At 49.3% G+C, this 22,452-nt stretch overlaps 1 protein-coding gene across 18 annotated transcripts in view; it reads left to right on the top strand.

The window, feature by feature from the left end:
- The window catches only part of CACNA1G (calcium voltage-gated channel subunit alpha1 G), a 140,763-nt gene that overhangs the window by 59,903 nt on the left and 58,408 nt on the right, over positions 1-22,452 (top strand). For all 18 annotated transcript variants that reach the window (XM_085077673.1, XM_085077672.1, XM_085077663.1 and 15 more), the window contains exons 8-14: positions 190-1,000; positions 1,088-1,132; positions 2,422-2,786; positions 17,230-17,381; positions 17,910-18,095; positions 19,213-19,327; positions 20,024-20,179. In XM_085077673.1, the coding sequence (XP_084933799.1) occupies positions 190-1,000; positions 1,088-1,132; positions 2,422-2,786; positions 17,230-17,381; positions 17,910-18,095; positions 19,213-19,327; positions 20,024-20,179 (1,830 nt within the window). The remainder of the gene's footprint in view (positions 1-189; positions 1,001-1,087; positions 1,133-2,421; positions 2,787-17,229; positions 17,382-17,909; positions 18,096-19,212; positions 19,328-20,023; positions 20,180-22,452) is intronic.

The raw sequence follows: 22,452 nt of genomic DNA, 5'->3' as shown, positions 1-22,452 counted from the left end.
CTCCACGGAGGGCTGGTGTGGGAGTCCCTGGGGCGGGAGATGGTGGGGTGAGTCAGCCCGGCCAGTGGTCCCCACTGGGTGACACAGGGGGTGGGGCTGGCTGGGGTTTGCCCCCCATTCTTTGTGCGTTGCACATCTGCCGGATGGGCACAGCCACCCCGAGGTGGCTGACATCTCCTGTCCCCTCAGGTGGGCTCCTTCTTCATGATCAACCTGTGCCTGGTGGTGATAGCGACGCAGTTCTCCGAGACGAAGCAGCGCGAGAGCCAGCTGATGAAGGAGCAGCGTGTGCGCTACCTGTCCAACGCCAGCACCCTCGCCAGCTTCTCGGAGCCGGGCAGCTGCTACGACGAGCTCCTCAAGTACCTGGTTTACATCGCCCGGAAAGGCAGCAAGCAGCTGGTGAAGGCTTACAGGGCGGCAGGAGTGAGGATGGGCTTCCTCAGCAGCCCCACAAACAAGGCAGGGGCAGAGCAGCACGGCAGGAAGCGCCGGAGCAGGAAGAGATCCTCCGTGCACCACCTCATCCACCACCATCACCACCACCACCACCACTACCACCTGGGGAATGGCAACCTGCGGGCTCCCCGTGCCAGCCCAGAGATCAGCGATGTGGAGACCAGCTCGCTGCACAACGGGACCAACCGGCTGATGCTCCCTCCCTCGGCCCCCAACTCCCTGGGGGCTCCCAGTGCCTCTCCCAGCAACACTGAGTCGGTGCACAGCATCTACCACGCTGACTGCCACTTCGAGCCGGTGCGCTGCCGCTCGTCCCTGCCGCAGCCGAGCCTCGGCTTGCCCAGCCCAGAGGGGATCCCCAAGAACATTGTGGGCAGCAAGGTGTACCCCACAGTGCACTCCAGCACCTCCCATGAGATGCTGAAGGAGAAGAACCTGGGGGAGGCGGCGGTGGGTGCTGGGAGCAGCACCTTGACCAGTCTCAACATCCCGCCTGGGCCGTACAGCACCATGCACAAGCTGCTGGAGACACAGAGCACTGGTGAGCCGGGGCTGGATCTGCCTCTGGGGTTGCTTTGCAGAAATGTGAGCCATGCCCTAATTGTTTTCTCTTTCTGAATTTTTGCAGGGTTCTTTTCAGTCCATGTTACAGAGAAAGGTGATGGCTTTCCAGGTGAGATGAACAGGAGTCTGCTGACCTACCTAATGTCTCTTATAGCCAGATTTAGAAGAGAGGCTTCAACATCCTAGACTTCATACCTGTAATAATCCAAGGCATATGAGGGTTTTCAGTGAATCCATTTTCTTTGCAATCCCCATCTTGTAGATTAAACAAGTACAAGAGAGCTGGAGAGGGATTTAGACAAGGACATACAGTGATAGGAAAGGGGGAATGGCTTTAGACTTGCAGAGGATGGTTTAGATTAAATGTTAGGACAAAATTGTATGATTTCCCCCCACTCCCAAACCAGTTACAGGGAACACTTCCTAAATCCTGTACTCCCAAAATCAGCTAGAGCTTGCAGATGGACACCTTCCGGATCTGAGTCCTATCACACCCCTGAGCACTGCATAGCTCTGCTCCCGTGGGACACGAGGCTCAGGGAGATTGAGTGTCTGCTTTGTGTGAGAATTCAAGGGCAATCACAGATGCTGAGTATTAAAAATATGTGATTTGCTCAGGAAGCCTGTAAGAGTCAGACACTGAATGCATCTTTCTTGGATCAGGGGTTTCATATCCTCACTGCAAGATGCTCTTTCCCCTCCACATCTTCAGATTTGGGAATTTGGGCCAGCCTAATCCAAACACTCTCAGCCTTCAAGAAGTGTTTCTGGCAAAGTTTTCCCAGGCAGTCAGTGCCTTTTCCACCCCACTGCAGTGGCATTGACCTTTCTATCCAGGAGCTGTGCAGGGAAGAGACCAAATCCTGCCCCCAGCCCAGCACTGCCCAGAGACTAAACCCACAGAGCTGGGCTTGGAGTTGGTTTAGCACAGGGTTTGCATTCTCACTGCTGGATGCTGCCATGCAGTAGTCAGGTGCATGCATTGCCTCTCTCCTCACAGCCAGCTGGTGTGAAATTTGGGGAATATCCTGCTGGTGTTTTCACCCAAGAGACACCTGGCAGCTGCCATTGAGGGCAGCGTGTGGAGAGGGAAGCTGGTGGTTTTGGAGCATCAGCAGAGGGAGCAGGAAAGGAGGCTGCTAACAGTGCTCCTGATAATTACACCCTGCCGGGGCTGGGGGAGCCAATTACTTCCTCCTTCCTGTAATGGCCAGAGGTGGAACGAGATAGGCTCGGGGTCCAGGGCTGGGGTTTTAACCCAGCAGGAGCCCTTTTCCCATTAGGAAATGTCATGTCAGAGCCAATGTCTCAGTGCCAACAGGGACTGGGGGTTGCTCCCGTGGCTGCCCCCTGTCCCAGCTAACAAACTGCCCTTTCCCTGCCCTGCTGGCATTTCAGGTCCCTGCCAAAGCTCTTGCAAGATCTCCAGCCCCTGCACCAAGCTGGATGGTGGCTCCTGCAGCCCCGAGAGCTGCCCTTACTGCCTCACGGCGCTGGCAGGTGAGGCTGAGCTGTCGGACAACGAGACGGCTGACTCGGACAGCGAGGGGGTCTATGAGTTCACACAGGATGCCCACTACAGTGACCAGCGGGACCCTCAGAGGGGCAGAGCCCGGGCCAAGAAAGCCAGCCGGGTGTTGGCCTTCTGGCACGTGGTGTGTGAGACTTTCCGGAAGATTGTGGACAGCAAATATTTCGGCCGTGGGATCATGGTGGCCATTCTCATCAACACTCTCAGCATGGGGATCGAGTACCACGAGCAGGTGAGTGCTGTCCTGGCAGCTCCTGGTGCAGAGGGGCTGTGGGTGGGTTTATGAGTCCGAATCTGGCTGCTGGTGGGATGGTTTGGGGTGGGAGGTGCTGGAATGCTCTGGGAAGGGTCCCAGGATAAAACAAGGCATGATTTTTTCTCTGAGCCTGCTTCCAGTTTGCAGCAATCACCTTAACTGGTACTTGGTTTTGTGAGCCCTGCCAGGGATGCTCAATGCTGTGCTGAGACCACCTGGACAGCCCCAGGAGGAGCTGGGGTTTGTGCTGAGGGGACCAAGGACAGGGAGCAGCCCTTTGCCACTGGATCAGAGCAAGCCTGGCAGTTCTTGAGGTGCTGCTGGGCTCTGTGGGTTCTGGTGTTGGTGCAGCTGCAGGCAGGGAACTCTATTGAATTTGCACTCCCTGGAGAGGAGGTAACAAATGGCTTTGCCTCCTCAGTGAACGCTCCAGCAGCAGCATGATGAGTCCAAAATAGACTCATTGCTGGCTATTCCTCCTCTCGATTATCTGAGTCCTCGCAGGCAAGAGGCTGCCTCTGCTCCAGCCTCTCACCGCTTGTCACCTAGCAGAGCTTTCCCTATATATAGTCATTAAGGAAAGGAGTTGCCACGTTCCTCTTGAAACGTCTCCATGAGGATGACAAGAACTCTGCTTTCAAAGAGGCTTTGCATGCTCTGGCCTCACGTGGGTTTTGTGGCTTGCCATGGTGCCCTCGATCCTGCCTCAGGCACAACGTGTCTTGGGGCTGCAGGTGCATGCTTCCTTTGGGGTGAGCAGTTTATTAGTGGGGATGCAGAGATGCTGCAAAACCCCGTTAGACCCCTTCCATTCTTGAGAGCTCCCAGAACTGTGCTTCTCCCGGGATGCCAGAGCTCCATGCTCCCAGAAAGACACAGCCACCCCTGTGCCAGTGCCAGTCTTGGCTGGGAGCTCGTTGCATCTCGAGTCGTGACTTCACTTTTCTCCCTTCCTGGCGTGTGCCATGTTTGCTGAGTTGCTCATGGCTGCACGCAGAGGTGTCTCTCCCACAGCTCCCGGTGGAAGCGGTGGTGGCTGTGGATCAACTCGCGGTTCCCCTGTCGTCCTGTGGCATTAATGCCTCAGTGACCGAGTACCAGGGAGACGTGGCTGTGCTCAATGTGTCCCTTCCAGCCAGCGCCTTCCCCCTGACGCCCTGATGCAGTCTGGCTGGCTAAGTGTTGTTTTCAGTACACATTAAACAGCGCCAAGCTCCAAAGTCCTGCTGGTTTCACCTTCATTTGCTGCCCTTGGTGGGAGCTCTGCGGGGAAGCTTGAGTGATTCCACCTTTATTTAATAATCTCGGGAAGATCATCTCTGAAGAAGCAGGGGGGAGGTGGCTCACAGAAACCAATAAACACTTTCATTCCTCCTTTGGCTGAAGGGTGAAAGCAGATCCACGGTGTCTTTCCTGCCTGAGGGGTGGATTGTCAAACTTGTTGCCCTTTACCAGGAGCACCTTTCAGAGATGCTGGTGTGGGGTCCCACCAGAGATGGGTGGCTGAGCAAACTCCCATCATCAAACACCCTAAAGGCATCACAGATCCTTAATTCTTTGCCTTGGGAGAAATAGGGCAGGGGGTTTCTGGTTTGTGCCTTGGCCAGTGGTGAGTGCCAGCAAACATCTGGATGGGAAGAGGCAGATTTTTGTGTGGTTTTCGGGTAACAAGGGTGAAGGAAGCTGATAAGCGTGGGGGGACTCCAGACGCGGTGGGTGGTTGCTTTCTTTAACGGTATTTTGAATCTACTACTGTTCCAGATTCCTTTCTCCCAGGCATTTGGAGGCAATAGCAGAGCTTGTTTTTATTAGTTCATCTGCTCACAGTGGCGGCAGAGAACAGAGAGGTGTTTCTTTGTAACCTCGGAAGGCTTAGAGTCGGCAATTTCATAATCTGACAGTTATGAGAGCAGGAATTAGAGGGGTGAAATGCTGGACCAGGCCTTCCTGCAGAGATTATAAACACTGAAACATGATTTTTTTCTTTTAGAAGAGCCTTTCCTAAAAGTGCAAGTGATCAACGTCGTCAAATTTATCTTTACTGGCTGATGTTTGCAAAGACGTGAAGGGGCTTGAACAGTACTTGACTCCATGACTTTCTATATTAAGCTGTCTGCTTATTTAGACAATATTTACCTCTTGGGCTTTCCACATGCTGCCCTGGGCACAGTGGGCTATATTAGGGTAAATATTTTGAGGGCCTATTTTAAGGTGTCATGTCAAAACCTTGTGTTATTTAGCAGCCCCTTGGCAGAGGGGAGAGGAAGGATGGGTTGGAAGGTAGTCAAAAAGGAAGAGGCTTCTGCCTACCCATCTGTTCCCAGCAATTCTGGGTGGGATTCAGCCCCTCTGGGACCACCAGAATCTCCTGGACTTCAAGACAGAGCTGAGATCATCATTATAGCAGGGAGAAAAGTTTGCTGTTCTAGAGGTTTGACATCTCTCCTCAGGCCAGGCAGCCTGGAGGGACCCAGAACAGTCTTTCAGCCACTTGCTTAACACTCAGCCACCAGAGAAGGCCAGGTTGGGATATCCAGGATGAGAGTGGTTCTCTGAAGGCACATAAAAATGAGTGGCAATTGAGATTGTGTTGGACACACTGGCCCTCACCTCCTGCTGTTTATTTGTATTCACCCGTCAGCCAACCTGGCCAGACTGAGCACCAGGGCTGCTGGATGAAGCTCCTCCTCCACCCAAAGCTCTTTTCCACAGGCCACCTTCCACAGTAGATTGCCAACACACATTTTACCATCACACAGCCAGGGCTGGGTTTCCTCTAAACTCCTTCTGACCTGAGCTCACTGACTTTCTCACTCCACACCAGGTTGTTTCCACGTGGTTTGTGCACGTGGCTGAGCTGTAGGTACACCTGACAGAGTCCAATTCTGCATTTCCTCCCCACCCCACCCATCCAGACCCACCTCCTGCTGTTCTCCTGGCTCTGGGTGCAGTGGGAGGCAGGCAGAGGTGCTCGCAGCACTCGCCACGTCGCGGCTGCTGGGCAGCAGTGTGAAATTTTCCATCAGGGAAATGACAACCAGATTGCCACGGATTATTAATGTGGCTGCTAAGTAGCTTGTTTTTCTACAGAGATGAAGCAAAATGCAGGTAGAAACTATTAGCTTTGGGTAGAGGAATATAAAGGTGATTTAAAGGTAGACTCGGGGGGATTTTAAATACACTGTTGAACCAATTGACTGATTCGCCTTAGGGAAGCTGAGCCTCTGCAGCACTGCGGGTTCAAACAGCTGGGGCTTTGCAAAAGATTGTTCTGCCATAGAGCAGGAGTAAAATGTGCTGCTAAACCAGAGGGTTTCTGTGCTGCTTTCCCCCCAGCCCTGGCTGTAAGCCAGGCTCTGTTCCATAATGTGCTGCTTTTATTTTCCTTTTTTTCCTCCAAGTCCTTTCTTGGAGTGAAATGCAAAGGCTTTAGTACAAGGCGTGATGTTGGACTCCTCAGCAGGGGAAAGAATTCGGCAAGGGCTTCCTTGAGGAAGGGCTTTGGGGTTTTGTTTTTGTTTTTAAAATCTGGTTCATATTGAGCTTCCTGGCTGTTCTGAGTTTCCTTGTCTGAACTCGCATTGTATGAACTATACCCTACATATTCATTTGTTTAAATAGCACTTGAATTTCAGCCGCCGTCTCTGCGGTGTTTTGCCATTGTTAACATAACAAGAAAGAGACTGGAGAGTCCTTCACTGGCCTCCCCAAAGCTGCAGTGGGTTGAAATCCCTGCCTGGATCTGGTGTGGACTTGGATCTAGATTGATCTAAAAACCCTGCTGTCTCTGAAAGAAGGAAGGAGAAATCAGTTCAGACCTGTGGGGAGCCTTTTGTTCATTTTTAAGGGCAAATTGGAGAGGTGACGGGGTGAATGACTCCCTGGGACAACACCCAAGGAAAAAAGCTCATTATCCATGGGAGGCAGTTCTTGAAGGAAGTGGGATGAGGCAATGCCTGACATTCCCCCATCATGATGGAGGACCCATGGAGGTCCAGTGGAGGACCCCCAGCTCCAGCAGGGTGTTTTAGGGATCCACAAATCTCTAGTGCCATGACCCAAAGGTGTACAAACCCCTTCTGCAGGAGACAGGAGCAGCCTCAGCCCATGGCAGCATCTAAAGCTGAATTCCTGGTGCATCCTGCTGCAGGGGAGAGAGCAGGGTACAGATGATGTAGAGTTGTCACTGGTAACATTACGATCTAATAGCTCCTACAGCACAGAAATATCAACCATCTGTGCCAAGGAGTCAAAGGAAACCTTGCTGGCAAAATGCATTAAAATGTCTTTTTATGTAAACAGTCAGGGCTCGAGAACATGAGGGTTGTCTTAATCAGCATCAGAGAATGCAAAATTTTTAGGTATCCAGGATGATGGAGAGGGGAGGTGAAGGGTTAGAAAACCTGCCTGCGTGGAGCAACCATTAGGCTGCAGGTTCAAGCATTAATAATAGTCACCCAAATGGTATTTATGTACTCCTGCTTCTGCCTGAATTCAGTGTGCAGGGAAGAAGGTAACTGGAAATTATTAGCTGTCATGACACCCACTGATTAATTTCTCCATGTGGGAGGAAAATTGGATTGTTCCATGGAGAAGAGGTGTAAGGGAGCTGGGCAGTGGCATTGGGCAGGGCTGTGCCCCAGGTCTTTGGGTGTTGGTGTGTTCAGAGTTCTGGGCAGACTGGAGAGCAGCAGGTCTGGATCCCTGTATGAACACTGCCTCCAAACACAAGGGCATCTTTGGGATCAGAAGGACTTTGCTCCCAGAACTTGGTGGTCAAGAGCATCCCAATTCCCACCAGTTTCAAGCCCAGCTGAACGTTTTGCTGCTGGTAGAAGGCAGCTGCAGATTTGTCAGGTGGGAGGAGGCTGCTCCTTTGACCACCCCTATGTGCCAAAATGAGATCTTGCCTCCTGAGGAGGCTGTGGGAGATTTGAGATCAGCTGCAGCTCAGCCTTGTGTGGCTGCACAGGGCGGTCATGGACAACACCATGTCCCTTCCAGCCTCTGTGGCTCCATGCCAGCTCAATCCAGGACATGCATATTTTGGCTCCTTTTATGTTCATGGATTTGTGTCAGGTCTCCAGGTCAGGAAGGAAGGGAATCCTTTTGTTTTGTAAAATAATTTTGGTATCTCTTGCACTGTTTCTGAGTTGTTTGCTGTGAGTGCAGGGACTCGAGCTGTCCCACATCCAGGCAGCAGCTGGTGCTGCACCCCTTAACCCTCACTCCAACTGAATGGTACAGCCCAGCTTTGAGGTGAAATTTCTGATTTTATGTTTCCCTGGGAGTCTGATTCACCAGGCTTCATTTCAGAAGGGCACTTAGAGAGGTGTGTGCATCCCTGAATCAATGAGACAGCCTTTTCCTGGACAACCTCCATCTGCCCTGGGCTCTTCCCAGGAGCTCACAAGGCCTCACGTTCATGCACTTCCTAGAGGTATCTCCACTTCCACTCGGGTGCACATCCCACATCTCTATTTAACTCCATTACACATCTCTCCAGCCCCGTGCCAGCTGCTCTTAGCCAAGCAATCAAAGCCTTGGCAGCTCAGTGAGGCTTTTCCCTCCCTCGGCGCCTGCTGGCTTTGCCCAACGTAGGGCTTGGAGCTACTGTCAGCTCAATTCCTCGGCACTCCAGCTGCAAAGGGCACTCCCACGGCAGGAAAATGAGGTGCCCTATAGGTTTGCAGGCACTGTGTTCAATTAGCTCCTGCTTATGGAGAAATTACTCTTATTAATGGCTTGTTGTTGGAGACTGGAGGAGTCAATGCTAATGGAAGTCATTGGAGCTGTTAATCGCTAGGATCACTGACTTCAAAACCAGCTCTCTGTTTGTTATTGGGGGTAATTCTTTTTATGGACCTTTGGGGTTCTTCTGCTTCTCAGGGATTTGAAGGGTTTATGAGGTCTTGTAGGAACTTGTGTGTTTTAATTGACTCCCTCGTGAAGCTCTTCCAGGGGTAAAAAATACAGGGATGCCATGGCCCTCTTAGTCACTAAAACATGGGCTGTGCCTACAAAGCAGACCTTATCCTGGTTCTGGAGACTGCATGATTTGAAAATTAAATGAGATTTCATCCAACTGGAATTTTTTTTTTTAATCAGATAAATCAGTTTTCTGCCTGCTTTAAGGATGAGCCTGTATAGATTCCTTGACACCTGCTAAAGTTTCCTTCAGCTCCCTGGTTGGGGAACCATAAGTGTCAATCCTTTCCTGTTAATTTAGTTCAGGGGCTGGAAATACTCGGGCTGCATTAGATCCTATCATTACAGCTGTTGTTTCAGCTGCCATCCATACCCTCGTGTTATCTCTGCTCAGGCAGCGTTGAGAAGAGACTCCAGCTCGGTGAAATGGGAAAATGATGTGAGCTTTCAAAACTCGCTTCATCCCTGCATGGATGAAAAATCGCTGCTCTCTGCAGATAGCCAGGCATTTCTCTCTGTTCCTTCTCTGATTATTGTGGTTGTTCCCCTTGGGTGAGAGCCAGGAAATTCAGCTAGAGCATCTGGAGCACCCTCAGCTTGCACCAGCAAATGCTTTCATCCATAAGCACTTCTGGTTGTTGGTGTTTTCCCAGGGATCAGTCCACATTTTTCCCTGGCTCTCCTTGTAGAGGTTTGTCCCAATGCTGTTGGCACCCACGACTCTGCCCTTCTGTCACCTGTGTCCTCACAAAGCCCCTTCCCACCCTGCTCAGCCCCCAGAGGAATCAGGGACAGGAGCTGAGCACTTTTCCCCTCATCTCTGCTGGATTTCAGCTCTTTGTTATAATTGGTTTTTTGCTGATGTTAGGAAACGAGCAGCTTTTCCCCCATGGACGTCTGTCAGCATTAGAGATAGTGTTACCAGCATCAGAAACCCAGGTTCAGCAGAACTGTGCAGGAGCCCTACAGTGACAGCGTTTTTCTTTCCCTCTTTTTATTTCCTCCCTCCCCCTGGTCCCTTCTCAAGTACTAATGGGGAGATAAGTTTCAAACTTGGTTTAGATTAACCAGAAATAGAGGGCTTTAAATCTCGAGTACTTACAAGGTGTGACCAAGTGGAAATGCAGCTTTTGTTCAGCTTAAGCTCCTTCGAAACCTGGGCAGAGGGATGAGCCAGTTCATGTTTTTCTTGCATTTTCTGGGATAATATTCATCCAAAAATCTCAAGCGGAGAGAGATAAGGAGCTCAGGCAAGGATAGCTGCTGTGCCTCCAGAAACTGATAAAGAGAACCCAGCTGGTGAAGGAGGGTGTGGTCTGGAGGTCCTGTTTATGGGCCTGGGCATGGTCACTTCAGGTGGGTTGATGAGGTTCCTCATCAAATTTTGGGCTCATCCCCTCATTTGCACCCCAGTCTCAAGGCAGACAGGGTGTGCATGGGGACACAGCCCCAGATGGACTATCTGGAATGGGGAATTTAATTTTTGGTCATGGTTCCTCAACAAAGATGTGCTGGAGAGGAAGGTCTTGCACCAGAAGGTGCCATGTCCACAGGACTCAACTCCTTCCCTCTGCAGATGTGGGGTGGAAGGGACATTTGTTGACTGGAATGGGGAAGGCTGGGTGGAAGAGAAGGAGATTAGCAGAGGTGGTGGAAAGGGGAATCCCTCCTGTGCAGACAGCTCTGATTTCTCTAAAATGAAAGCTTCTTTCCTCCCTTTCTTACAGCATTACTTGCCGTGGCATGAAATATTCAGCCTCCATTCAGCCTGTAAGAAAATCCTTCTTTCCCATGCAGTGAAGGGATGTAACTGGACTTGTTCACTTGTCTGTCAAAGTCATTTCCTTATAATAAATGCCTGTAAATCCTGAACATCCCAGCAGTCCTTCTCCAGCCCACTGAGCAGTGAGCACGCTGCCCTTTTCCATGTCTCCAGCCCCAGGAGGAGCAGAGCAAACCTGCTGCAATCCTGCTACTTTCTGAATTGTTTTATTCAAGCAATTTGGCAAAGGATGAGTAGAGGAAGCCTATCAGACCCCGATTAAGCACTGCTCAGGTTTGCACTGCTGGACTCAGGACAATAGTTAAAGCCTGATACCTTTTAAGGAGCCCCAAAGACAATGAATGTCATTGCTGGAAATATGCGTGGATTGGGTTTCTATTTATAAAGTCGCAAGCAGCTCTGGAGCCAACAGGAGCTGTATTTACTGAAGGGAACCAAAGTGGTGTTTTGGATGGTCGTGGCTCGGTGGGTGCACTGATTCAGGGGGATTAACGTGGATGAGATGAGGGCAGCACATGGAGAAGGCTTGTGGGTCGACTGAGGACACAGCTATGAGCTATCCGTGATGGGGAACTCAGCGTGGGAGAGGGCAAAGAAAGGGCACCTCATTTTGTTAATTAAGAGCTGCTTCTGTTTGTCAGAATTTCTTGCATTTTGCCCCAGGGCTTGTGGTCTGGCTCCTGTTTCGAGGTGGACCTGCTGTGCGTCTGCACCCACGTGGAGAGGATCTTAGCAGAGCAGTGTCAGGTTGAAAATCCTATCTTTGTGTGACCCATTTGATTTTTTTTTCTTATGTATATATATTAGAAATCTGCAAGTGATGAGTCAGTAAAACGTTGCTGGTGTTTCCTGTGAAATAGCTGAGGTCGCTATTTTCTTTCTGTGTTATTTTTCCCAGTTGCCATGGTAATGATTTCAGAAAGGTTTTATTCTTGCAGCAGTTTGAATGGGTTAGAAGTTTTCACGTCTTTTGGATCCGCTCAGAAGCAGAGCGATATCCCAAAGATAACCCTTGGGATCAGGAGGGATCTGCCTCCTGCCTGGTCATCCCATCCCTCCCTCTGTGCTGTGGCGAGACAGAGCTGTTTTTTCTGTTTTATTTTATTGTTAGCAAGATAGAGAGGAAAGACCCTGGGGTGCTTCTGCTCTTTTGTGTTGGCATCCCAGGGGCAGGGGCTGGGCAAGGTCAGGGCTACAGCCTGGGGCTTATTATTTGGGCAAGGGGAATTTGGGATGGATGGATCTGTGCCAGCCATGCCCACGGCGCTGGGCGAAGGTCTGATGATGATGATGAAGAGCCTGTGCCCTAAATGGGTCACAGCTGGAGGAAGGCAGGAGTTGGAAGATGTGGGCATCGTCTGCTGGGGTACTTCATCCAGCAGCTGGGCTTGTTTTTCAGGAATTGGGGATCATAGGCCCCAGGGTTTGCACTTTTCATGGCCCCAGCCCCTATCCTCACCTTGCCCCTCACTCAGAGGACACCTTTGAGCTCCATGCAGGGAGGAGTGGCATGTGCCCACACAGAAATGGAGACATGTCCCTTCTGCCATCAGAAACCTCACTCATGAGCTTCTACTCCGTTTTAAAATAGGGGGAAAAGGAGAAAGAAATGTGTTACAGCCTATTTCTGAATGCTGACAAAGGGCAAGGTGCTGGTCCAGCTTTGAGATGTCCCCAGAGTGCCTCGAGAGATATCTTCTCTTGCCTCCCCCTGTCCCCCCCGGCAGTGCCCTGCTTGGTGCCAGACATCCCTGCCCAAATCCTCGGGGCAGGGGGCAGAGATCTTGCCCTCCTGGCTGCCCCCCTTTCCCCCTGGCAGGCAGGGGCAGCTCTGGGTTTGTTCCCAGGGCTCGTATCCTCCTGCTGCCCCTGTACTGCGCGGTGTCTTGCGAGCGACGCTGCCCTGTCTGCTCCGATTTCATGTGCTGCCACAACTTGTCAATGTGCTGTTTGGTGCATCAACAAATCGACACTACACAAACAGAAGGCTAACAGGGAATGATTTATCCAGGACAACACGTCTGTGTGTCCAGCAAGGCGAGATGTCCTGGAAACAAAATTCAGTATTTACCGAGGACTCATTGGCAGAGCTGGTGTTTTGTGCCACAGCTGAATCGCGCTTGGATCTTGCTCTTTCTGGGTGTTGCTCGTTTAATCATAGGATGCTTTCCTTTTAATTAGGCACTGCTGCTACTGATGAGAGAATTAGCAGACTCTTCTTTTAATGGAGAAGCTGAGGCTGTGGCAGCTGTGCTGTAATGGGGGTGTTGGGCAGAAGCTTTGTGCTGCATAGAAACCCTGGGCTCTGCACCTCAGGTTCTGCTTCCTGAAAAATGTCCTTTTTAGGGTGGTCCTGGAGGGTTTTTTTCCCCCCACAATATATAATTTAGTCAAAGGAAGGATGTTACTTCCCGCAGCTGCTGTGTTGTGGCCCTCAGAGAGAAAATCTGAGTGATTTTGGCAGCTTTTTTCCTCCCAGCCCAGTGAGGATCTGTGGAGCTGGTTGTGTGCCAGGAGTCAGTGACTCTCTCAGGTACATCATGTCTCAAGCTGGTCGATAGTGTTTTGATTAGACAGTTATTGTCAGAAAATGGCAGTTTATCACATTTGAAGCTCTTCGTGGGAGAGGAGCAGTTCCAGTGAACTGGCCTCAAAAAACCCTCCAACTTTATTGGAATATGTTGTCTGAGGTGTTTGAAATGTCCATTTGGACAGTTGGGGGACAAAAAGTTCCATGTTCTTATTCAATCTCACTTTTCTTTATGTTTTTTAATTTTGGTTGATGTGCAGTACAGAGCAAAGGGATAAAGGAATGGGGACTGAAACAGAGGGAAGAACCTGCAAGATTTTCTGCAGTGTTTTAGTTTGCCAAGTCTGAAACCCTGAATTCCTGTTTGGGATGGGATGACAATTTCAATTCCCATGGGAGAGAAAATCACATTCCTGCTGTACTGTAATGATGTCTCAGGAAAGAGGTCTCAGACATATTTGTGATTTCTCTAGAGTAGGAGCATCTTATAAATAATCTTATTATCTATATACATGTGTGGCTGAATGAAAATCCCATAGCTGGCATTCTCAGAAGGGTCTGAATCCCCACTGCCTGGCTGGGATTCCCTGGGGCAGGATCATGATCACAGCCCCCCTCTGTTGGTACAAATAAATCCCAGTGTTGCCCATGGCAGGGATGCCCCATGGACCAGCTGCAGCTCTGTGTCCCTTGAAAGGGATGTTGAGCTGCTTCAGGGGACTCATGAGCTGCCCTGGGGACCCCTGAGTGGGACTGAGGGTCTTGGGGAGCTGTCCTGCTCCACAGATGGCTGTGAAATCCCCAAGCAATTTGCATCACCCCATCTCAACTCTTTAGGGATGTGTTGTTTCCAGAAGTAAAATAACTCGGCTGATTTCAGCCAGGTCTGACTGGGGTGCGCTTCCAGTAGATGCTCAGCTTGGCCTCCCCAGCAGAGCTCCAGGCTGTTCTGGAGATTCTTCTCTTCTCCTGGATGGATAAAAGGGAAGTTTTCCCTTTCTCTTTCAACCCACTTTGGCCATTAATCTTAGATTTTTTGATATTAATTCTCACCTCTGGTTCAGGAGTTCCCACTCTTCATTTTTATTATGTCTGCCCAGTGTCTCAGATATTAAAAACTGTTTCCTGCAAGAGGAGTGGAAAAGAGTGTGTGGAGGAGGAGCGGGGGGTCAGGCAGCTTTTTTGAGGTGAAGCAGGGGCAGGCAGATAGATTTGGTGCTGCTGTGGGTGCTGAGCATCACCTCATTGCAAGGGCTGACTGATAGCCCTCACAAGCCAGTGCCAGGGGTATTTGGGTATTGGATGATGGGAATTGGGTGGTCTGGGAGGAAAATTTCATGGGCCTGAGGGGTCATGGCCCTTCCAGTGGGTGCTGGGGGTCCTGGCAGAGCTGCAGTGTAAATTCTGCTTCTCCTCTGCCTCCCCACATCACCCAGCTGTGCCCTGCCAGCATCTCCCATCCAGATTTGCACATCCCATCAACACCTCTGACCAGAAGGTGCTCATGAAATCCAAATTTTCATTAATCCATGCTATTAGCATGTCATCCCTTCCAGGGCTGTTGGATTTTCCATGTCAGCCCCACGAGGAAGGGATGCTGTGGCTCCAGGAGATGTTGGGCAAGGGGTTTAGCCCTGTGTGCCCAGATAGATTTGACAGGGCCACAGCACAGAGGGTGGAAATCAGCCTTCAGGGCCAGCTCAGTGGTGCTGATGGATGAGAAGGAAAGCTTCCAGGAACACATCTCCTTCCCAGCCGTGTCACTGACGTACTGATAACAGCACAGCCTGCCTCGGCACTGGGGCACTCATGAATGAGTTGGCATTTTTTTGTGAGTAATGTAGACTTTCAGCGATTTCAAATTGTCCTGAGGTGCAGCTTGACATATAAGTTCTTGGCCTATTTATTACCCAGTGTCTGAGTGCTCCCATAGGTATTACGGCTTTAAACCACAGCTGAATTTAATATCAGGAGCTGCAGCATTTGTATTTTAGCTGTAGATCAGCAAGCAGGTGACTTGGGCTGTGTGCATGGTGTGTTTGGCAAGCTCTAGCCAAGGGATCTGTTCCTCAGCGGGGATGTTTGAGGTATAAGTTGTGTTCTTTTTTATTACATTTTCTTTTAAATGCTGCTGTTTCCCCTTCGCTATCCTGTGTCATCACAAGCTCCCACCAATATCAGCGCAAGTCCACAGGGATTCACTGCCAAGCTGAGACAACATCACACCAATTTGGATCCCTATCTACCCTCACACAGGGCTGGAGGAAGTTGCAAAGGCTGGGGCTGGGTGGTTTAACTCTTGGAAACAAAGAGTTGAATGTCTGCATGGATTTATCTGTTCATTTGTCAGTGTGTATCTATGAAGCCTTTGGTCACTGCAGGTTTTGGGGCTCCAAAATGCAGATCAAGTGTTAATCCTGCCCCTGAGCCTTCTGGTCTCATGGTGTTGGGGTCACCTCAAGTCAAACCCCACAGTCCATGCCGTGGTGTGGCAGCTGCTGGTCTGTCACAAGAGGTTTTTGGCCAGCCTTGAAGGTGTTTCATGTCAGTGACAGGCACAGTCACCAACATGTGCCACTCATTGTCCCCTGCTTGTGGTATGGCTGCTGTGAATGGGCACCTCTGGCCATAACCCACCGTGGTGTTGATACCTTAAGGATTTTTAGCTTCTCTTCTTCATGTGTCTGTAGGTTTGGCATGTAGTTCTAGGCTTCAAAGAAAATGCTAAAAACCTCTGTTCCCAGCACCTTTAGCCAAAACAATTCCTCTGAGTGGAAATCCAAGGACACTTTTGCTGCCTCAGAGCCCCAAAATATGTAAACAACAGTAAATTGGGGAGAGCAAGCTTGGGGTAATTGACATCATCACCTGAAGGTATAATTGGAGAATTAAGGCCCAACATGTTAATAGACAGAAGTTATAAAATGTGGAGACCTCGTGACTTGGTGTCCATTTTTGGGTGTAGCCTCACGAGTGAGCTCTGTCTGCCCTAAATGTACCTAAAGGCCTTTAATAAATTTGTCCTCTTTTTATTCTCCCAACCTCATCTGGCCTCTGTTCCAGGTAAGCCCAGCTAAGCCATCAGTGCCCAGGCCCATAAAACCACTCACAGGTGGTTAAGTGCCAAACCAGCCCAGGGTAGCCCAGCAGGCGCTGTGTGTGAGGTGTTTGGTGAGCTGTGCCAGCCCACTGCTAGCCCTGCACTGCTGACGTGACCCCAGAGCCATCTGCCAGCGGGATGTCAGTCAGGTTTTAATGAAGCCTCTCGGCCCAAACACGCAGCCATGTGCTGAGGTTAAACGGGGAGAAGGGATCTGAGATGTGGATTCTGTCTTTGAGTGATCCTACACAGACTACACCACCGGGTTTTGTCTGCTGCCATATGTTTTCCGATAATGCTCGCCCACCCGTCGGGGAAAGCGCAGCGCTGGGCATCTGCAGGCATTGTTGGGAACCCTCTGTGAAACATGCTAAAAAAACATAAAAGGTATTAATTTAGGTCCAGGACTACCGGGAGTCTGTTTGTTAAGGGTGTTTTATTTTTTCTTTTTTTTTTCTTTTTTTTTTCTTTTTTTTTTCTTTTTTTTTTCTTCCATATTTTTTCATACCTCTGATATTTTCAGATTGCCAGTCTGGAGCACCAGGATCAGGTCCTTCCTCAGTTGCAGATTTGGGACCTCCTGATAATGAGATTTCTTTTTGTTTGAGCCATTCCGGTTAAATCACCTCAGATCTCTGCTTTTGAAAAATCTTAGCTCAAATCTTTTGATGAGCTAATAAAGAAAAAGACAGGCCCTAAAGGGATATTTATGTGAGAAAATGGTCTGACTTTCCCTTCTGCATAAGGAGAGCTGGTGTGGGGGATGTCAAAGCATTAAGCCTCAGTACATGCCACTCCTGCCTAAACCTCCTGAGGTGGTACTAAAGCTCTGATTAATGTGAGGTCCATGTCTGGATTTACCTGCTGAATTTACAATGGATTTCTAAACCCTAAGCACTCTGATAGTATTTTTCTTCCATCTCCTGGGCTTTGAGCGAGTTTTTACCATTTTCTCACCACACCATTAGCATCAGTATTCTCACACTTGCGGTATTGGGGCTTGTTGTGTTTCCATGTGTGGTTTTGGATATGGAGCTGTGCTGTTTATTTTCTCTATTTCCTCCTCTTCTTTCCCCAGCCAGAGGAACTTACCAATGCCCTGGAGATCAGCAACATCGTCTTCACAAGCCTCTTTGCCCTGGAGATGCTGTTGAAAGTCCTTGTTTATGGTCCTTTTGGCTACATTAAGAATCCATACAACATCTTTGATGGGATCATTGTGGTGATTAGGTACAAACCTTGAGCTTTCTTTATGTGTGTTTCTCCTCATTTGGCTGTTTAATTAAACAGAAAGTAATGGAGAGTTGGCATAAATACCTTCCCGTGACACTTTACACTTCTCTCTATAATTAATGCATTTAGACATGATTGCTAATACATATCTTGGGATTATTTTATGGTCATTTTAGAGAGAGGCCGAAGCAGAAAGCTATCAGTCCCGATGTCCTGGGACAGTCTGGGATCCAAATGGCAGAACCAGTGCCTGATTAAATATCTCTCTGTTTTTTTGGCACATGCAAAGGCTATAATTGCCCCTGCAGCTGCAGTCACTGATTTCCAGGCATATTTTTGACACTCAAGTGGGGCTCTGCTCTTTGCAAGCCTGGACAGACTCCAGATGGCCACGGGCACTGGCAGCACATCTCTGCCCACTTCCCATCGCTCTTCTCTCCAAATTCACCTTCCCTTCGCTCCCTCACCTCCAGACCTTTGCATTAGGCTTTTTCCTGTCACCCTGACCCTTTTTGTCCTCCTCAGTGTGTGGGAGATCGTGGGCCAGCAGGGCGGGGGGCTCTCGGTCCTGCGCACCTTCCGGCTCATGCGGGTGCTGAAGCTGGTCCGCTTCATGCCAGCCCTGCAACGCCAGCTCGTCGTCCTCATGAAGACCATGGACAACGTGGCCACCTTCTGCATGTTGCTGATGCTCTTCATCTTCATCTTTAGGTGAGAATTTCCAGTTCTCCCTCCTGAGGTGCTGTGGGTTTTTAGGTGGATTACCATGGTGGGATGAGGAGGTGACAGAGTCCATCCAGGACATGGTTGAGATGGTCAGTCCCAGCATTGCTGGCCAATGCAGGCAGTGGTTTGCTGCCCTAAATTCTCTCAGTTGGCCAAATGGGAGGTTTGTCCTTGCAAAGTGGTTTACAAAGAAAATCTTCAAGGCTGGATGATTCCTTGACATCACCCCATGACAGCAATCCCATTCCTTACAAAATATCAGAAAGCCTGGTGCTAAAAATGTTGTCAAGGAGAGGATGATGTTCCTAAAAAAATGTCAGACGTGGTGGTGCTCGTGCTTTTGCATGGCCTCGTCTTCAGACAAGTAGAAATGTTAGAAACAGGGTTGGCGTAGCCCCGTATTTTTAGATTTTGGTCTAGATTTTGAGAAGAGCCTTTCTCCTTCTACAGCCAACTGTGGTGTTTGAGCAATGCAGGCACTGGGAAAATTGAAGAAAGTCAATCTCTTCCAGGGAATAATGTTCCTTCTTCCAGTAAGACTCCAAAATTGCCATTTGCAGCTGTGGTGCTCAGTAGAGCTGTAAATAATTTGATTATTCAGGTTACTAGCAGAGAGCAGGGAAAAGCAGATTATTCTTTTAGTATCTATCCATAATGAAAGGTATTCTGTACTCCTGTCAAAATTGAAAAAGATGTTTCGAGTCCCCTGATATGTCTTATTCAGGCATTTCACAGAAACCCTTTTTGTCTTCCTAATTCAATTGAAGCATATTTTCCTGAAAATGTGTCATTGCAAAACAGAAAGTCAAAACATTTTGTTTAGAAAATGTTGAAAGACAATGTTTTGACTTACAAAAAATGAAGCAGAAGAAAAACAAGGAGCAGACATACTTTTTTGGTTGAAACTCCTTGACAGATTTGACCTAAATTCACAGCTGGTTTGCGTGATCTCAAGGCATGTTTTTCGGCGAACAAACGATCTGTCTTTTTAAAAAAAAAACATAAAAAGCATTGCCCAGGTGAAATCAGGAGACAATCAGCCCTTCTGATTGCTGATTTGTGTGGTGGTCCCATTGCTGAGCCCCTGTCCTGTCCTCTGCAGCATCCTGGGGATGCACCTCTTTGGCTGCAAGTTTGCTTCAGAGCGAGATGGTGACACACTGCCCGACAGGAAGAACTTCGACTCCTTGCTCTGGGCCATTGTCACTGTTTTCCAGGTACAAAATGGCAAATGTCACAACTGATGGGCATTTTGGGGTTGCAAAGACTGGGGTTGTTGTCCAAAGCATCCAACAAGGCTTAGCCATTTCCATGGCTCCATGTCGTGGAAAGGAGATGACCCAAAACCACAAGTTCAGGTCTATGGGGGTTTCCAGACTCTTTTCCAGGTTAAATCAGAGCCCTGGTGAGATGGGGCTGCTTAGGCAGAAGGTTCTTGTGTTTGCAGGGCATGAACTGGGTGGATGAAGGTAAATGTAAAGGGAAAGGATGGAAAGAGGAGATCAGGACCATTTGCAGTGGTGTTTTGACCAATAATGGAATCTGGTTTGTAGCTGATATGTGCAGTTTTTGTTTTAGCAGCTCTGGGCCCTGTAACCTTGGGACTGTGAAGGGCTTTTGGTCATTGTGGCTGGCCAAAGGAAAGGTCTGAGTAGTGTGAGGTTACCCTCCCTTATGGCTGTCCCTGGACATGGGGGACAGTCAGGGCAATGTGCACAGGGTCCTTGCTGGTGGTTGGGAATCACAATCCCTCTGGTCCTGTCTCTTCCCAGCTCAGAAGGGATTTATCCTCCTGTGGTTACAGCTACCATGGATACCCTAAAAGCAGGGTGCTTGTGTGGCCTATCCAGAGCATGGATATGGAACATGCTATCCTCCAGCATCCCCATATTCCTCATACCTTTCCTCTGCAGATTTTGACCCAGGAAGACTGGAACAAGGTCCTTTACAATGGCATGGCATCCACCTCATCCTGGGCTGCTCTCTACTTCATCGCTCTCATGACGTTTGGGAATTACGTTCTCTTTAACCTGCTGGTGGCCATCCTGGTAGAGGGTTTCCAGACAGAGGTAATGTCCTCATGCTCGTGCCTTTGCTTTCTTCTCAAGTTTCAGGGCCTCCAGATCCTGGAATTTGATTTCTGAGGCAGACAGCAGTACCTTGACAAAAGTGGTATGGGAAAAAAGTGGGGTAAAATATTAGGTCTTCTTCTTTTTATTTTTTTTCCCTCTTTTTTCTTTTCTGTAGCCATGGTGCAATTTAATACAGCAAACCCTCTAAATGAAGGGCTTAAATGAAAAGCATTGTTAGCATTAATGCAGGAGTGGGAATTGAGTGGTGAGTCAGGCACTGCGGATGGGATCGCTGCTATGACAATCTCTTTGAAACAGTTTCCACCGTGTTTGTCAGCCAGATTAAAGGCCCCTCCTGAAAACTTACACAGGCTGGTAAGAGATTAGTGACACGATTATCTTTTTTCATGGTATGCATTCATGGAGCTCTTCCAGTTTCCAGCCCTGCAATGCTCTGCATATTTTAAAGAACATGATTCCTGGGCTTTGCCATCTGCTTCCTCCCAATGGGAGCTTCCATGAGATATCCTGGGTTGCTGGAGGCTTTGAGGGGCATGTAGGTTTGAGCTCAACCCTTTTTGGCATCCTACTGCCAATCCAACTGTCCAGCTTGGAGTGGGTGTGCATGTCACCTAGTCCCCCTCAGAATGGAGGACTTGTGGTGCCTACCTGCTCCCTGCAAAAATTGTCCAGCTGTTCAAGAACATCCATACCAGGAGGAGACCCTTGCACCCTGCCCAGGGGGTTGGTTGGAGAGGTAAATATAACCTAAAACTCCTCACTGGGATCTGCTTGTATGGGCTGTGCTTCTACACACTACCTCTGATTTTTATAAGCATTCTGGGGTGACTAAATATTATTTAAGATTTGTTGCATGTGTATTATAATATCCTGTCACACTATGAACAGAACTGTTTTTACTATCTTTACCGTTTTTGAAGTTTGGAGTTAAATTAATGGAGTCATACCAGGACATAGCAAGAAGAAATTTTTTTTTGTATCGTCTCTCTCTCTCCATGTTGGTGCTTTTCTTTTGTAATTGTTATTGTTGTAGCTGTTTCTGTCTGTAAATTCCCCCACCATTCAGCCACAGGGACAATCACCACCGGGTTCTCTTGCAGAGCAAAATGTTCCCTTGCCCAGTTCTCTCGAATAGCAAAAATGTTCCCTTGCCTGAGTGAGAAGAGGTACAAAGCTCCTTGTCTGCTCCTGGTGACAGCTTGGAAACCCAACCTTTGTTCAGTCTGGCAAATTGATCTTTGAAGGTCACCAGCGCAGGAGATCACCTGGTGGCCCTGCTGTGCAGAGGAAAGGATGCAGCCTTTAAATGCAGCAGCCCCTTTGCCAGCCCCATCCCTCGAGGGAGGCTGGCACCTCTGCTCCTTGCCTCAGCCCAGTTTTCCATGCTCTGCTGCAGGGAGCCTCTTCCCTGGGCAGCAAATTATCCTTGGCCTTGTGGCCAGCTGTGCCACGGTGCAGCTCCCTGTAAAGTCATGTCCTGGCTCAATGTGTTGTGGTTTTATTGCAGTAATAATCTCCTCGAGGGTATGGCTGCCCTGGAGTCAGGGAAGTGCCTGCAGCACTCCTCAGATTTGCTCTTGGCTGTTTCCTGCAGCAGGGCTGCCCCATCAGCTGCTCTCACATCTCCTCTGCCAGGGCAGTGCTGGGCTGGTCTAAGCCACCTCCAGGGTATCTGTGTGAGCTGAAATGTGCTTTAAGTGCTGTGTAAATCAGGGAGATTTGGGGCAGCACTGGGGCAGCCTGAAGCCAGCGTTGCTCACACCAGTGTTGAGGTGAGCACAGGGACCAGGAGCAGAGCAGCTCCCGAAAATCAAACCCTGCCTGCCAGCCCTGCCCAGCCATGGACATTCTAACAAACTCACACATAACTCTGTAATTTGTGACTCTAATTGTAGTGCTGTTTTATATCTCAGCCTTTGATGATAGCTTTTTAATAATAATCCTCCTTCCACATCCTCATTATTCTGAGTTCCCTACATTCTTCCAGTCAAGTGCAATGGCACCAAGAGATCCCTCAGCTCAACCCAGGTTTCCTGCAGCAGACAGGGAGCAAATATCTCTGGAGGTCAGGCCCCGGGTCTGGCCTTGCTGGTTTATGTTTGTTCAGCTTTGCTGGTGTGTAGCTTTGTGAACAGATCACGTTCTGGTTTTTGCAAGCCAGCACACAGAGGATCCTCTCCTAAGCAGAATTAATAGAGAGATCATCTCTCGCTGTAAACAAACCCCGGCGTCTCCTGCCTGTGACTGCA

Source organism: Lichenostomus cassidix, chromosome 18 (assembly GCF_008360975.1).
Source record: "Lichenostomus cassidix isolate B80296 chromosome 18, HeHo_3.0, whole genome shotgun sequence".
Taxonomy (NCBI): domain Eukaryota; kingdom Metazoa; phylum Chordata; class Aves; order Passeriformes; family Meliphagidae; genus Lichenostomus; species Lichenostomus cassidix.
This window is presented reverse-complemented; position numbering and strand designations above follow the sequence as displayed.